Genomic DNA, 17,259 nt, shown 5'->3' on the forward strand with positions numbered 1-17,259 from the left:
TAATAGTGTTTATACATAGAGTTATTCAGAAATAGCGACTATGCTTTCAATTAACACTCCATCTTATTCTGGAATAAGTTTGCATGTGAAGAAGCCTTTAAGAAAGAAGCCTTTAAGAAAGGGCAACATGCTAGGGCCAAATTCACTACTGTCTTGCACCTTGTGTAATCATTTACTCCAGAGCAAAGTGGATGTACATCACTATGGCTTTAAGTCCCATTCCCACTACTCTGATAGTGTAAAGGGTCCTTGAAGAGGTTGTAAACATGAATGCTACCAAAGCAAAATGCGTAGCTTTTTACATGTATTTAAATAGTGTAAATGAATACATAACACAAAAGGCAAAGGAAAATCAGGCCCTAGATGTTCATGTGGTTACTAATGGTCTATTGATTTTTGGACTAAAAGAAAGTCTGAGATTGGATCTGCAATGGAAAACTGTATCAGTTTGGCTCTATCAGTTAGGACTATGGGCTTTTTTTTTTTTTTTTTTTTTTTTTTTTGCAGTACTGTAGTTATGAAGTCAGGCTTCCCGGTTGGATGGAATTTTGCTGATATGAAGATGCTTGTTCCAGTATAGTTATCTCGCGTTCTGTGTGGGAATAGTTACACCAATGTAAAGCACTTTGACAACAATACTCTGAGTTCCTCAACAGAGAACAAGTCTACAAGCCTTATCAACTCGTTTGGGGCCTGCAAAGGACTCAAATTCACAGCAGGTTAACAAAGGTTCCGGTTAAGCAGACTTTCAGAGCCCTGCACACATCTATGTAAATCCTGGGGGAATTCTGTAATTTTACCATGGTTCCAGATGCAACAATTGCAGGATTCCCCCAAGACTAATATATACTTCTCCATCTTAAATTGGCTACAGAAACTGATCATAGATATAACTCAGTGTGGGGATTTTCAAATTCTGGGTTGCAGCTTGTAAGGTCAAGCTGCTAGCTGGTCACAAGATGCTTTGTTTACCGATGTCCCCGCAGGCAATCGCAACTCCCGTTGGCTGTTCCAGGCCAGTTGAGTTGTGGGAAGCAATGTCCCGGTTCGCACCACTTCCCACGGCTCCCCTTGGTTGGGAACAGCAATCTATGGTCATTGAGAGCTATGATCACCCATACCTGTGGAGGTACAGATAAACAAAGCATCTCATGGACCACTAGCAGCTTGCTCTTACAAGCTGCAACCCAGAGTTTGAAAACCTCAGTCCTAGTGGATGTGAGAGCCTGACAGGACCTTTGGGGAGAAGTTTGAGAAGATATGGGGAGAAAAATCTCAGAAAATTTAAAAATTAAAAAGAGCAAACAAATAAATGGGTCCAGAACTTCCTTTCTGATGTTAAGCTACCCAAACAAATAAAGCCCAGGACAGAAGCAAAAAGAAGAAAGACATGAGTGCCTTCACATGGTTCAAGGAGAGCTAGGACAGGTCTTAGTTAGGGTTAGAAGCCTGTAAGATAGGGGACAGTGAGTCTGCGCTTCTCTGCTCGGAGTGGGTTACAGATCTGGGGTAGCTCAGAGGCAGGTGCATTGCCAAACTCAGGGAATAATGCAAACCACTAATCAAAGTGTTTGTCCTTTTATGGCCAGCAGTTTGTTCACATAGGAAATACTCCACACAGGGAGCATGCCCAGTTTCACCCACCTTCAGATGGTTTTTCTCAGATGTTTCCTTTCAGTTGTTTTAAATTTTAATCAGCCAAAGACCAGCTTTCAGCAATATGGGCCTCAGGTGTCAAAATACAGAATATCCTTTCAACAGCACTACAGAGCTGAATACTGCTGAAGCAAAGTATTGGAACTACATCTAAAATGCTAAAATCTATCTACAGACCAGGGCTGGCCCGAGCCATTCGTGCGCCCAGGACCCAGGTACCACCCGCCCCTGGGCACCCGGTGCATGTGTCGCGTCACCCTGGGAGCGCAGAACATGCACAGTGCCGCCCCCGCCAGGCCCAGCAGCCCCACATGGTGCCCTCTACAAAGGCGCGCCCCGGGCAGTAGCCTGGTCAGCCCGTAGCTTGGGCCGTCTGCTACAGACTACAACACCTAGGAAATCTTTTCCAATCCTCACCCATATAGAGGAAACTGAATGAATTAAGCTTTCATTTGTGTTAAAGCTGTGCATTTCTCCACTGATGAAATATTAAAATGTAAACAATTATCTAACAAATTCTCCATTCATCAAGGTCTGGGGGAGGGGAGTGTTTACAAGAGGGCTGTCATTATCTAAGTGGCTCAGAAGAGTTGCAGAGTCTGTTTCTTCTAGGCAGTTAATGCACTATTATCCTGAACCACCTTAGCCACAAAGTGAAATCATAAAATGCCAAATCTGGGCATGTGCCAGTGAAACATTGATGAAGAGGAGCAATTACATGTAATATAGCAGCTTCTGTACCAAGAGCTATAGTGCAACTGCTGGAAGGTACAGTATTTGCTGATAATTTAGGTTGACCCAATGTCTGTTGCAGGGGTAGGTAACTGGGTGAGTGTATCTGTGGTGCGGTATGTGGCTGCTGGTATTTGCTTCAAGGTTGGGGGGTTGTCTGTAGGCGAGGACTGGCCTGTCTCCCAAGGTTTACAAGAGTGAGGGATCGTTTTCCAGGATAGATTGTAGATTGCCAATGATGCACTGGAGGGGTTTCAGCGGATGGCTCTTAGTGATGACCAAAGCTGTTCCGTTATTTTCCTTATTGGGCCTGTCTTGAAATAGTTAACTTCTGGGTATTTGTCTGGCTCTGTCGATCTGTTTCCTTGCTTCCCCAGGTGGGTATTTAAGTTTTAAAAATTCTTGATAAAGATCTTGTAGGTGTTTGTCTCTGTTTGTGGGATTGGAGCAGATCCGTATTTCTGATCAGTTTCCAGAATCAACGTTTAAAGTGCAAAGTCACTGATGGCATAGCATTTTCTTTAATATGTTACTTACTATTCAGGTTTAACTTGATTCTTTGAGTTCTACAGTTAACCATACTATTAAAGGGAGCATCTAGACATACTTGGTCACCATTTAAGTCATTTACAGGAGATTCTCTGCCAGGAGCAAATTCTATGTCACTGCAGTAGGGTGAACAGCTATCTCCCCGATGTGAGTGGATACCTGATTTCATTAGCTTGCACTTACACATACCTGTTTGATGGTACATTTCTGCATGTAGAGCAACTCTAGTTACACTATCTACTTCTATTTGTGACTGTGGGGGGAAAACAGACTGGACTCCTCAGCATGGCATGACTTATTAGCAAAGATTATGACAATTAGAAATACAATGGCTTGTCCTAGCTAGTCATTCTTGTGGTTGCAAATAGAACATGATAACACTACTGGGGCCTGTTCTGCTCCATTTTCTCCAGTAAAGTAGCTTCACTTTACACCAGAGATGAATTAACTATTAGATCAGCAGTTATTTCATTCAGACAGTAGAGGAAAATAAAGATCCTAACAAAGAGAACTTAATGAGACACCAGTGTATTTTCATTAAGGAATCCCAGACTTTGTGGATCACAGGGCTCAATTTGAATATTCATTTATTTTACTCATTTCTACAATACCTATTGCTACAGCAGCGGGGCACCTTAATTACAGAACATTAAGGCACAAAATAAGAACTAAACCAAAACAGAGCTAAGCATAATGATTAGGTCTTGCATCCTGCCCGGAAGCTCACTCGATCCAGGTTTTCTTGAGCTTGGGACCAAATTCCAAAGAAGAGGACCTCTGCTGTGAAAATCCTGCCCCTAAAAGAAAGGGCCAAGCTCGTTCCTACTATAACTCCACTGAAAGTACTTTTCTGAGACACCAAACCTACAGAGCAACATGGCTACTGCAGCATAAATAGGCGTGACAAGAGTGAATTAATTAATGTACGTAAAGCACTGTGAAATCCTCAGCAGCAGGGAGGTGAGCAAAGAGGGAGAGGTGGAGTAGGAAGCATACTAGCCAAGTCATGCGAGTGATTCATCCTTAGATCTATGTCGTTTGGACAGAGTGCCCTGCCGGAAAGAGGAACTCATGATCTCCCCTAGTTCTGCCACTGCCCTGCTATTCAAGCTCAAGCAAGTCACTGTCCTCTCATATTGTCATTCTAAAGTTAAGCCAATAGTTCCTTGCATGGGGAAGTATGGTGAGAATTTAGTTAGTGTATGGAAAGCCCCTTGAGATACTCAGATGGAGTGTTACACAGGCAGTAAGCAAAGGAGAGGTGGGCGGGAAAGCACATGAGCCAGGTCACATGTAATTTCTTTTTTCTTCTGAGTGAACTGCTCAGGGCAGGACAAATTGATAACAATTATGTTCTCCATCCTTTGATCTGCACCATCTTGTTGTCACTACAAATGCCTTTGCGAGTGCTTATGAAAAGGGTCCTCTTCCAGGCCCCTTGTAACTAATCAGAGCAGAGCACGAGGAAATCCTCTATTTTGCTTATTACCAGTTCATCATTCTTTAAACTAGATTTATGCCTCCTACCAATTCCTATGCCACACAATAAATGTAACTCTGTTTCATTGAATTAGCTGTCAGCAGTGATGGCAGAATCGAAGGCACTTCCAGTAATTAAAGCCAATCCTCTTTAACTCGATGCAGTGAAAGGTCTCGCTGGTCAGATCACGTATAACATAGATACTGAATTTACAACACATAGGAGGTGGAAATAAAGATCTCTCACCATTATTACAGACAAATGGTATTCAGTAATGAACAACAAAGCCTGCATGAAATATACCGAACGGTGTTTTTCAGTGCAGCAGATTAGTAATTTATCCTTTGTTTTGTTGTAACACCCTCAACACCGTTTGCTTGGTTGCCTTTCTTCTTTAAAGAGCTGCAGCACAATGAGAGAGATCCTTTTTGTTACTGAGATTAGTGAGGAGGAGGTGGTGGTTCTCTGACTGGAAATACAAAAAATATTTTTCCAGAGAAATTGCTGATTTGAAGAGCTTTCAGCATAAAGGTTTCAATCCTAAATAGGAAACCAAAGCATGAAATCTCTACTTTAAAATGTCTCAGTATCATCAAGAATGAAGGAATATACCAGGTTTGGGTCTTTCGGCCTCAATTCAGATTCTCCGGCTGGTAGAAATTGGGGATGCACCTTGGAAAAAGCAATCTGACTGCACAAACTCTCACGCACACACATATGGCAGTGGGTCAGGACGTTGCTTCTCTTGTCCTTGTTCCTTATTTCTTCCCCTGTGCTGCATCCTGTCAGCACAGATTGCTGTGATGTGACGAAGACGTGTGTCAACTGGCATGCTCCCTCCACTTTGTACAGGTACATTAGCTTCCCTGCAGGTACTGCTTTCTGCCATCTCCTCTTGTGTCAGACCTGGCAGTGCACCCTGGTACAATTAGGGCACATCTACACAGCAGGGCAAAAGTCAAATTAAGCTACGCAACTTCAGCTACATCTATTGCGTAGCTAAAGTCGAAATACTTTTGGGATGGTCTACACCAGTGGTTCTCAACCATGGGCCATATGGCTCCCCAGGGGCCACACCCTACCTTTAGGGGGCCACATAGAAAAAACGGAACATTAGGTAAATTATGTACCTTTTTTTCCAACTGACAGCAACTATGAGGGAGGCCACAGAGGTAAGAGGCTCAGAAGGGGGCCATGAGCAAAAAAAATGTTGAGAAACACTGGTCTACACAGCAGGACACTTCTTCCTTTGGCTTCCTTTACTCCTTGTGAAATGAGGGTTGCAGGAGTTGGAATAAGAAATCCTCCAGTTCGCCATTATTTTGAAATAATGGCTTGCGGTGTAGACATGCTCTTTGTTATTTCGGAATAACGTGAGTTTTTCTGAAATAATGCTGCAGTGTAGACGTATCCTTCCAGCCCCTGATGTCCCCTCCAATAAGACACAAGACAAGCCAGAGGAGGCAGCATTCTCCATGGGCCCGCCTCCTGAGCGGCCCCGTAGGGGTATACGATACACCAGTCAAGGGACGTAGCAGCAGGAATACTTCCCCACAGGCGAGGGAGCAGAAGAGAGAATTCCTGGGGAAAATGCATCTCTGCAACACTGCCCATGCAGGGCTCTGCCTCACAAGCCCAGCTGAGCTCCTAGCAAGGGGAGATGAGGGACTCACCCCTCTCAGGCCACTCAGAAGGATGGTTCCTTTGTCCGCTCCTTTACTTAGGCCTCCAACAGTCAGCCACTACGTCTGCCCTCAGCTACGCCCGTCCTACCGCCACAACAGGCAGGGAGAGATTTGTGTTGGGGCCCAGGCAACCAGTATTACCAAGCTTGTAACCGCAGGGGACTCAGCAGTGTCCTGTTTAATGCCCCTGCCCAATGTTGCATGCTGTGGTGTACAACCTGCTTTGGTGACAACTGTGTTAGCTGTATTTCTTGCACCTTAACGTGGCTGTGGCTGGAGCAGGTGGCATATTCTGGCTCTCCTTGTTTAATAGGAAACCTCCTCTCAATTCCCCTCCCCAGTCTCCAGACAAATATACATTGTGGCTTGTACCCTTCCACCACTGACCACCTTCTTCACCCACAGGCAGTCTATGGAGGACTTTGATCAAGGGGGAAGAGAAGGTCACAGAGGGAATCATATGCTTTCCAGCCAGGGGGATCAAGCAAATGCCTTTACAGGGGACCTAGAATTGCTAGGGTAAGTCTAATTTGTGTCTCTCCAGTTCAAACTGCTTTTCCTTTTTTTTGTTACTGACCTGGGAACCAATCCACAACAATAACGTAAGTCCTCCCATTTCACTCCCCGGCAAAGAGTTTCTATGTCTTTTGTTCCTGGCTCCGAAGGAAACTTAGCATTGATGTATCAGTGGGGGGAAAAAAACCAGGCTAGAAAACAGGCAAGTGAAACAGGTCAGTGTGACGGTTCACATGGAAAACACTCCTATGAGAGTGCACTGATGCCATTCTGTTATGCTCAGGGACATCCTACCTCCGACCAGCGAGCCAGCCTAGACAGAAAGAGCACTCCTCCAGGAATAAAATGTGAAGGATTTACTGCTAGAGGAGTCTCTCGGGAGACAAAGTGTTTCAGTGCTGTGACAACCACTCGTCTTTCATGGTCCCAATGCACTGCTACAGTGCCAGTGGGCAAGCCCAGTTATTATTCGATGCTATGCAGAAGGAAAGCATATTCACACCTCACTGAGCAAATCATTTCTGCTAAGAAAAAACCCACCTGGTCCACAATGTCCAAATATCACTCTCACCTCTAGCTTCCTCACTCCTGATCTAAGAGGGAATTTGTCACAAGGTGAAGCTATAATTAACAGCATACCATGGTGAAGACTCTCAGCATGTGTTTCCCCGAAGAAGGTCATTCACAGCAATTGCATTTCCTAACACAACCGCTTCATGAGGCTGGAAATGAGCATTGTTTTATGATCTCTGGCAAAGCGAGGGAAAGGGCTCTCTGAGAATAGCAAATGAAACCCACAAGGTTTGCCTGAGAAATTTTCTTCTCTAGACATCTATCTCACTCCCCTAATTATTTGCTTTACATCTATCCACTCTCCACCTTGTATCCTCTCTTTCCAGATTTGGCAAGACTCATGGTCCGCCAATCCAGCTAATGTTCTAGAGGTATTGAGACGGGAGAAGATACAGAGGCAGAGCCTTTTCACATGCCACACCCCAGTTGTGGGACACCTAAAAAGAGCAGCCAAAGCTAGACATTAGCCAGGCCTTGATGGAAAACCCATCTCCTGTAAGTCCTTCCTCCAGGAACAGCATAGTCCCTGAATCAACTACCAGTTGCAGAGCTAGGACGGAGGGAAAAACAAAAATGAAACTCTCACAATCACACAGTGGGACTAAGGCAAGTGGTGAGGGTTTTGCCAGCGAGGCAATCGTCAGGAGTGGCTTTAATTGGCATAGAGCACTCACACCCCATGGTGATAAACACCCCTGATTAGACAGCCTGAGCAGCATGAGTGAGTAACTTAGATTTCAAACTAGGTTGTTAGGTAAAACTTGGGCAGCAGCTGCCGGTTATTTAGGGAGATTATGACCATTTCAGTAAAGATCACAGTACCTAAAATAGCAACCACCTCATCATCCTGGATGACTTCTAGGGATCCCGACACCACAAAGCAGAGAGCGTCTACGCTTTCCCCAGCATGGTAGATGAGGTCTCCTGGCGCACAGTGAATAGTTTGAAACTCCACAGCCAGGGCCCGCAGGCAGCCATCGCTAGCCAGTCGAAAGGCAGGGTGCTCGTTAAAAACCTTCCGGTTCAGATGCACGCAGATATCCGCCCTCATGTCTTTGGGACAAATTGAAAGAACCTGAATAAAGAGGGGGGGAAAAATCAGTCGGAATATGATACAAGATCAGTAGGTGTTTTAAGAAACTGCTTCACAGAGAGACATTCCTACAGCAAAATATTTTACCTATGTCACTGTCAGACAATATTCACAGAGAGTTTTCCACCTATGTTCAACATATGGGGACAATAATACTGATCTTCGTGAAGAGCTCTAAGATCTACTGAGGAGGCAGTCCTATTGAAGAGCTAAGCTTTATTACACTATTATGTCAGCTCCCACAAAACACACCATTCACCGTTGGCACTAATTGGCACCTGTGTCAGCCGCCTCATCAGCATCTGCATTACCCACTAACTGACAGAGATGGGCCCTGCAAAAGCAGGGAATTTAGGTACATTCATAAGGCAGTGGTGGGAGCAGAACCATTCCCTGCTTCAATCCTTCTAAATGGACAAGAAGAGGAAAGCAAACCCCAGCACTGGCTCCTTCAAAGCAAGGTTGTAAAGATGGGAAGCTATGTACAAGCCACCTAGTTATTTGCTCAGCATGTGCACAAGGGAGCCATCGAAAGTGCTGCTGAGGTTTGTCCTTTAAAAACTGACCCCCCTCAAAAGACTTGAAATAGATGATTGTTTATTATGTCCATTATAGAAGCCATTACAGCCTCAACTGTGACTAGATCACCATTGGATTTGATGACCTCCTCAGGTCTCTTCCAGCCCTATGATTCTATGCACAAGGTGCTGTGTAAATACATAGTAAGGGACAGTCCCCTCCACAAAGAGTTCACACGCTGAGTAAGATCCCAAAAGAGTTTCAAGATTAGAACAAACAGGGACATAATTATTGTGCTTTGTATTTCTTATTTGCAAGGTTGCATAAGGGAGTGAAAAGTTGCACTATGACCCTGACAACATCTAATGATGGATCACTTGACCTTGGCCATCCCATGAGATAAATTCTTGCCTTAGGAGACTTTTCCTACAGATACAGTCAAGGGAAAGATAGCAAAGCCTAACCACTTAAAGAAAGTGGCAAACTGTGAATCACCAGTAATTATAAAAACTAGACTTGTAAATTGCACATTTAACATGAACACATTTTCTCAAACTTGCTAATAGTGATGTACATGGTAGCTAATTTACCTGGAAATATTCTCTTTTTAAGGCTGCTAATAAAAATGTATGACAAGGTGAAAATTAAGCCCAATGGACACAAAATAACTACACTGTAAAATTCTCATATCTAGAGAAGACTGCACATCAACAAAAAATACTCATCTTACTGAATTAAATCAAACAGTTTGCTCCACAAACAGTGAACAGTCACCAGTTTATGAATAGTTTGCCATAGTTTCTAATATGACGACTATGTCAAGGAATTTTGTTGTAGAAAGATATCTATGTAGGTAACAGTGATCCAACTTTCTGGCATCCAGGTTTGTGTTAAGTTAGAATTTCAATTTCTGATCAATTGAGATCTAGTATAAAGGATATTTTTATTATTACTACTATTATTACTATTACTACTACTATTATTTTTATTATTATTATTATTATTATTATTGTATTATATTGCCAAAAGGCCCAAAGCATGGAACTGAAAGACAATAAACTATCTGGATCTTAACTAATTACATCAATTTGTGTCCATTCTTTGTTTTAATAGATTTAAGTCATACTGTTATCTTCAAGATTAATGGATTGGAAAACTGAGAAGGGGATTTATTATTTTATCAGATACATTATGATAGTCAACATAAATTTTAACTTATAAATTCATAAATGTTTAAGGCCAAAAGGGACCATTATAATAATCTAATCTGACCTTCATTATAATATAAGTCACAGAATGTGGCATAAATAATTCTTACCTTTAGCCTTCTGGCTGAACTACCGTACATCTTTCAAGAAGACATCCAGTCTTGATTTAAAGACTCCAAATGATGGAAAATCCACCAGTCCCTCAGTAAATTCTTCTAATGTTTAATTCCCCTGACTGTTAGAAATATGCATTTGAATGAATTTGTCTAGCTTCAGCTTCTAATCACTGGATACCTTTAAGCCTTTTTCTGTTAGATTAAAAAGCCATCTACTGTTATAAAACTCTTCCCTATGTGGGTACTTAGAGATCATGATCAAATCACGTTGTAGTCCTCTCCTGGATAAATTAAACAGATTGAGCTTCTTTAGTTAGTCACTATGAATGCATGTTTTTTTCTCATATCTTCAGTGGGATCCTGCAAAAGGTGATGATGGGATGGAATATTCCATAGGAAAATGGTTTCCAATTTACAATAATTTTTAAGATCCATCAGTCAGATTTTAATCAATTTAATAAGGGCTACAGAGATTTTGTTTTGATTTTTTGTCAGAATATAATGTATTACAGACATTATAAACTACAGAAGTCTAGTTTAATACATCATCAAAAAACAATAACAAGTTAGACAAGTCTTGTTTTCCATACTCATGTGGCCTGCCACTTTAAGTCTTTACTGATCGTGTCCCATATCTGCCTTTCCATGATTTGGCCCAGTATTGATGTCAAGCTAACCAGACTATAATTATTTGGGTCAACTTCCTCTGCAACTTTCCCAGTTTTCCATTTGTTGAAAATAAACATTAATGTTGTAGACAGCACCTTGGCTAATTCTTTTAATACTCCTGGGTGTTTGTTTTCAGCACCTGCTAATTTAAAAATGTTTACCTTTAATATCTGCTGTTTCAATCCCTGCTACTTAATTATGGGATACAATTTTTGTCCTTCTATTGGAAGATATGAATACATCACCCTGCTGCTTTCCGATAATAATTATTGAATATTTCTACCTTTTCTGTGTCATGATTGGCAACCTTACCATTCTTGTTTAGTATCAGACTTACACCATTACTGGAATTTCCTTTGTTACCAATATAATTCTTTTAAATAACATAAATGGCTTTGACTAAAAGAGGCCATGATCCTTGAATTTCCAAACCCTGAATTAATAATATATCTTATATGCACCTAAATGATTTTGGCTTCCAAACCTTATGTTCCAATGTTCTTGACTTTGGAAGGAAAAAAGTGCCCTAACTTCTCAAACTCAGAATATTACAGAGAGAGGAATTGTATTCTGAGAGCATCTCAGGGTATGTCTACACTTGCACCCTCTTTCAAGAGAGGGATGCAAATGAAGACATTCGAAATTGCAAATGAAGCTGGGATTTAAATATCCTGCACTTCATTTGCATATTTGCATTATGGCGCTATTTCGAAATAACAGATGCTGTTAAGATGTGGTTATTTCGAGAGAAAACTCTTCTCTAGAAATAACCCTTATTCCTCATACAATGAGGTTTACCAGTTATTTCGAGAGAAGGGTTTTCTCTCAAAATAACGTCTTAACAGCATCTGTTATTTCAAAATAGCGCTATTTCGAAACAGCACCATAACGCAAATATACAAATGAAGCACAGGATATTTAAATCCCGGCTTCATTTGCAATTTTGAATGTCTTCATTTGCATCCCTCTCTCGAAAGAGGGTGCAAGTGTAGACATACCCTCAGATTTCCTGGTTAATGTATTTGTTTGTATTCTGGTTACTATAAAGGGATCACACTAATCAGACATAAAGACATTCAGATACCCAAGAAACTGTGAGGCCACAGACTGGTATCTGACTGTTGGACTGAACCACTCTAGAGCCAAATACTTATGGGATGGCTTTGCTTAATTGCTGAGAGTAATTAATACACGGAAGAGGTACCCTCTTCTGAGTGGAAAATCGACCCTGCTCAGTTGCTGATAAAAAGAATGCTCAGATTTGATTTTATCACCATCTTCAGTCCACAGAGGACAGAGGCCCTAATACAGTGGTCTCCAACCTTTTTAAGCACAAGATCACTTTTTGAATTTAAGTCAGTCCAGGATCTACCTCAAACCCAAATACCCCTGCCCCACCCCTTCACTGAGGCCCTGCCCTCCTCACTCTGGGAAGATGGGGTACAGGGGAGGAGGACAGAGCGACATCAGCACCCCCGCCTCTGTCTCCCCGACCCTGCACAACAAGCAGGTGGTTCCCGGGGGCAGCTCTGAGGCTCTGGGCAGGAGCAGTAGGGCAGAGCGAGAAGAGGCTACTGAAGTGCGGGCACTTGATAGCCTCCCAGCCAAACCAGTTGGGATCCCTCTCAGAGGCTCCAAGATCTACCGATTGATCCTGATCTACGGGTTGGTGACCACTGCCCTAATACAACCACAGCAAGTAGGCAGTTTCCTTCAGCTTGTGTGGTTCGTATTTCTAGAACGAAGACGCTAGGTGCTACCTCTGCACGTAGGCATTTGAGATGGTGAGTGAGAGGTACGTAAGTAGCCAAACACTTCTGACAGTGGTGTTGAAAGCTTTAAAATACTCAAAAATAAATGTTACAATACATCGATATCTCTCCGCTACACAATCCCAAGGAGCCTTGTCTTATTTTTTTTTTCCTCCTCACATTTTTCTAAGTGTACTCAGGAAGTATAAGAGAAGCCTCCAGAAGAGTTGAAAAAATTCTCCTGAATGGGGAACCTTTTTGTTTTAATCTGGGCCATAGTCTCATTAAGTAATGGGATCGTTCCACTGTCAAAGAATATAAAGAAAAGATTCTCTCTGAGGCTAAGCTTTGTATCTCAGCCCTGCACAGGGAGCAGTACAAAACTACATTGCTCCAGCCAGAGCAAACAAGCACTCAGTTCACCTGCTGCCTTGGGGCAGCCCCACTAGGATTGCTGATAAACTAGCCTTTACAATGCAGAGGCAATATTTGTCCAGATTATTTTATTTTTCTTGTTAGGTCTGGAGTCATGCCTACATTTCATGGTTGTTGCACCTTGTATATCATGCAAAATCTGCTTGGCAAGAAAACAGAGAACCTTGGCTTCTGATCTTAGAATACGGGGACTGCATTCGTGGTAGACACTGACTGTGAGAGAGGCTACATAGACAAGTTTCCAGGATGGAACCACGGAGAAATAGCAGCCTGATTTTATGGGGCATCAGGACATTGGGAGAGATGTCTTGAAGTCATCAGTCTCAAGTGGCAGTACAGGGATGCCACCAATATTTCATAAGGCCACTGAAGATTTTACTAGCAGTTGAGGGGACTAAATTCCCTTATATTTTCTGAGATTTATGATTCATGATATTGCAGGCTAAAAATATTTAACATAATCCTGTCTCTTCTGAATTATTGCATATTGGGTCATGCCATTAGTAATGAATAGCTTTAATGCTCTATTATTGTCCTGTTGTTTCTATGTCAGTAGTTACAACGTGAAAGTGGCTCTGATAGATGCCTACGTAAAACCTGAGGAATACATTGTTTCCTTTTAACCTGTGTCTTTCATTGAAAAGTGCCCCATTAAATCACATTAGAAATTATCTCGCCATTGATTGCATTACTGTCTATGAGACTATAACGCCAAACTTTAACTGAGAATTAAAGGAAAGAAGCATTTGTGCTTTTATTGACATCTCAGAATTTTGCCATTAGGAAAATGGAACCTTAGTAGAAATAGCTGTATGTAAACTAGTGGTTGTGCGGGTTCATGTGTAATGACCTATTTTTACAGGAGAGCTGCAATCCATTAATGTTTCATTTGCTGTTGAGCACATTTTGATTAAAACCAAGAAGCTCAAATTCAATATGAACATTTTAATATATCAGACTGTTTCTATAAATAGTTTTACAACTACTTAAAAGATCATATTCTGGTTCACATTTCTCTCTCTCAGCAGAACAGGTTATCTAATGTGCAATGCTGCCTGTGAAATACTTTTAAATATATAATGGCTAATGTGTTTTCCTATGGCTTTACTCACGATCTGTATTTAACTCTTTACTGGGCGAATAACAATGGTATCTTGAGCATGAAAGGGGCTGCATAAAGATGAATTCCCTGCTATATATGAGCTATGTCTTATCATATTATGGTATATGCCATGCACATGCAATGCATTATGTGTATTGTCCTAGCTGTCAGTGTTAGAGATGATTTCTAAAAGTTTTAAGATGATTGATCAGAGGCCACTGACTCCAGCTTAAATAATACAAATAAAAGGATGCTGTTAGTTGCATTGATTCTCTATTTATAGGTATGTAGGAAGGAGGAGCGAGAAAGAACAATGCACACTGTGGCTTGCTCCAGCCACACCGAAATCAATGGGCACTGAATTGGAGTATTGGAAGGGGCTTTACTTCAGGCAGCCTGTTCTCCGTCAATGGCCCTTTTCTTCATTGTCTTCTTTTGGGAGATGAATAACATCAGTCCATCTTCATTTTGTCTGCACTATTTCCACACAAGAACCAAACACGAGGCTCTCTGGATTTCTTGTTTGTTGTTGGGCTGAGTGAGATCTTCAATGGCATGAAACACTAGTATCTCATATAGGACAGATATTTAATTTCACCATTTGAATGCTATTTGTAACAATTAATTAAAGCACTTTTGTTAAAGAAATAATGTTCTCAGAAAAGGCATTTACTTATATTTTAGTCTCAGGCACAGTTCTTTTAGGAACCTACCAGACCTTATCATTATATACTGGCCTATAGTTACTTATCCAATACAGTTGTTCATCACCAGAAAAAGCTGCTATAGTATTAAATGCAGAGCGTAATTTTGTGTCTATATTTGAGCTGTTTTATCCATGCCAATTTAAAGAAAAAATCATTTCAATGTGCCGAGTTGTGTTGCGTACTGACAAAAATGTATCCTAATAATGGGTTCAAATGACCTCATAATGCACATGTAAATGTAAAGGGAGCAATGAAGGTATAATGAGTAGAGCTGGGTGAAATTATTTGGCTGAAACTTTTTTTTGGGGGGGGAGGATGAAGATTTGGCAACACTGAAATTAGGAATGTAAAAAAAAATGGGTTAAAAATGTAATCATGTAACCATTCAAAATTCACATTCTGCGGGCTTTGCAGTATAAAGCGTATATATAATCTTATATATAAAGCTTACATATGTATAAAGCTTATACTTAAGCTTTATAATTCAGAGCCTGTGGCTCCTCGGAAGTGGGGCTGCCAGCCAGGAGTAGGTACATGCCGGGAGCCGGCTTATAACTTTTCCATTCAAAAGTAATTTCTATTTTATTTAAAAATGTAAACACATTTAAATGCTTAAAATCTAAGTACAACATTTTATCTTGGGGAGACTGTAATGTACCACAAGAAATTGTGGTGGAGCAAAATGATGTTTTAGTTTTATGATTTTCTGTAATTTCCAGCCAACCAAAAAAATCTGTTGCTCACTCAACTCTGTATGGAAGAAAACTATCCAAAAATATTAACAATTGCCAATGTTTAGAGGTTTTGGCTGATTCTTTGCACAGTTAACAGAAATATTTGCTGAAGAATAAGAAATAAAGAAATATATTAGATGTCTCCACAAATGTAGGGAATATGAGAGATACTATTATGCACTATGACATTTGATTAAAAACAAAACAGGTGCTGGAGACATACGTTTGGTTTTGAAGGATGTGAGGAATTAAAAAAGACAGGAGAAATGACTTTAGGGATGGATTACTGATCACCTGGACAGGCGAGTGAACACTAGATGAAATCAAAAAAGGAAAAATGTATGTTGAATTTCATTAAAAACTCTCCTACAGTGATGTATTCGGCTATGCTAGTCTCCCAGCGTTGGCTGAAGCCCATCACCAGGGATTTTTTAAAAACTAGACCAGTTATAAAAGTTAGGAAATGCACTACTGGGAACAATTCTACAGTGACACAGAGGTGGACTAACCAATACAAGAATTCTTTTCTTTCTCTCCCATATTTCTACTACAGGATTAAACTAAGCTTATGATCAAAAGACAGAAAAGTTTTCAGGACGGAAGTTCCCAGGCCACATAGGATTGGAGCCGATGCATTACTTAAGAGGATGCCTGCTCCTGAACTACTTAGTCTAATATTGTCCTATCTTCATGGTGACGGTTGTTACACAGTAAATAACAATTCTGTGACCTGATGCAGTGTGACCTTTTTTTTTTTTTTTTGTAAATGTTTACACAGAGGACTTATGTTTTTTCCCCAAATGATTTTTAAACATTCCCACCCTAAGAGGTTTATAAAGTGCTAAATACACCCCGAATATGAAGGAAAGGATCAAGTCTCTGTGACGGAGGTATTTTTGCCAACTAGGACGTACAAATTCGACCTCTGCACTTCCACTGTCCAGTAACATCTGTGGTCCGGCATCCCTGTGGGTGGTCCTGGATTGGAGCACTCATGAAGAGAAGCCAGGCCCTGCGCTCAGCAACTCCTTCCACATCCTCATAGAGCTTTCAGGACACCACAGGTAGCTTCTTCAAGCTCAGGGAGCGAGGGTGAGGAGCAGGAACAGGGGGATGATTGAGGAAAGAGGCAGGGTGGCAGTGGAGCCCTGTGGCCAAGGGCCAGGAGCACAGCAACCTGGTGGCCACGGGCCTGCGCTCTCATCCCCCAGCTTCAGGGCTGCTTCTGTCCTCGCTCTTCTCCCTGAGATCTTGAGCACCACAGGGAGCACACCCCTGTCATCGCTCAGTCAATGCTGGCTCCTCTGCTGCCACCAGAGCACAGCCTGGCAGCCAGCAATAGCAGGGGGGCAGCACTGACCTCCCCTGGTCTGGCAGATTCCCTATTTCAGGACAGTCCATACAATTTTTTCTCATTTGTTCCAATCGACAGGTTTCATCATTCATTTCAGAATGCAAAGGTCGGATGGGACAAATGACTTTTAAGTGACCTACATGCAGCTACCCCCTGGGTTTTCCAGATGGTTTCACAAAAAATACCAACTCCCCCCCTTAAAAAAAAAAGCTGGAAAAAAAATCTGTTAAGAAAAAAAAAGTCACAGGCAAAGTTGTTGAGGAAAAAAAAGTCAGGCTTTTTTTTTTACCGGATGGAAGGAGCAAATACCGGACTGTCCAGTTCAATACCGGACACCTGGCAACCCTACCCCTAAGAAACCTAATTTGTGGCTCTCATCC

At 41.6% G+C, this 17,259-nt stretch overlaps 1 protein-coding gene across 1 annotated transcript in view; it reads right to left on the reverse strand.

Annotated features, from left to right (window-relative positions):
• KCNH5 (potassium voltage-gated channel subfamily H member 5) overlaps nucleotides 1–17,259 on the reverse strand; it is a 235,023-nt gene that overhangs the window by 60,731 nt on the left and 157,033 nt on the right. The window contains exon 9 of the mRNA XM_075926373.1: nucleotides 8,014–8,266. Coding sequence (XP_075782488.1) covers nucleotides 8,014–8,266 — 253 coding nt within the window. The remainder of the gene's footprint in view (nucleotides 1–8,013; nucleotides 8,267–17,259) is intronic.

The sequence above is a fragment of the Pelodiscus sinensis genome, chromosome 4 (assembly GCF_049634645.1).
Source record: "Pelodiscus sinensis isolate JC-2024 chromosome 4, ASM4963464v1, whole genome shotgun sequence".
Lineage (NCBI taxonomy): Eukaryota > Metazoa > Chordata > Testudines > Trionychidae > Pelodiscus > Pelodiscus sinensis.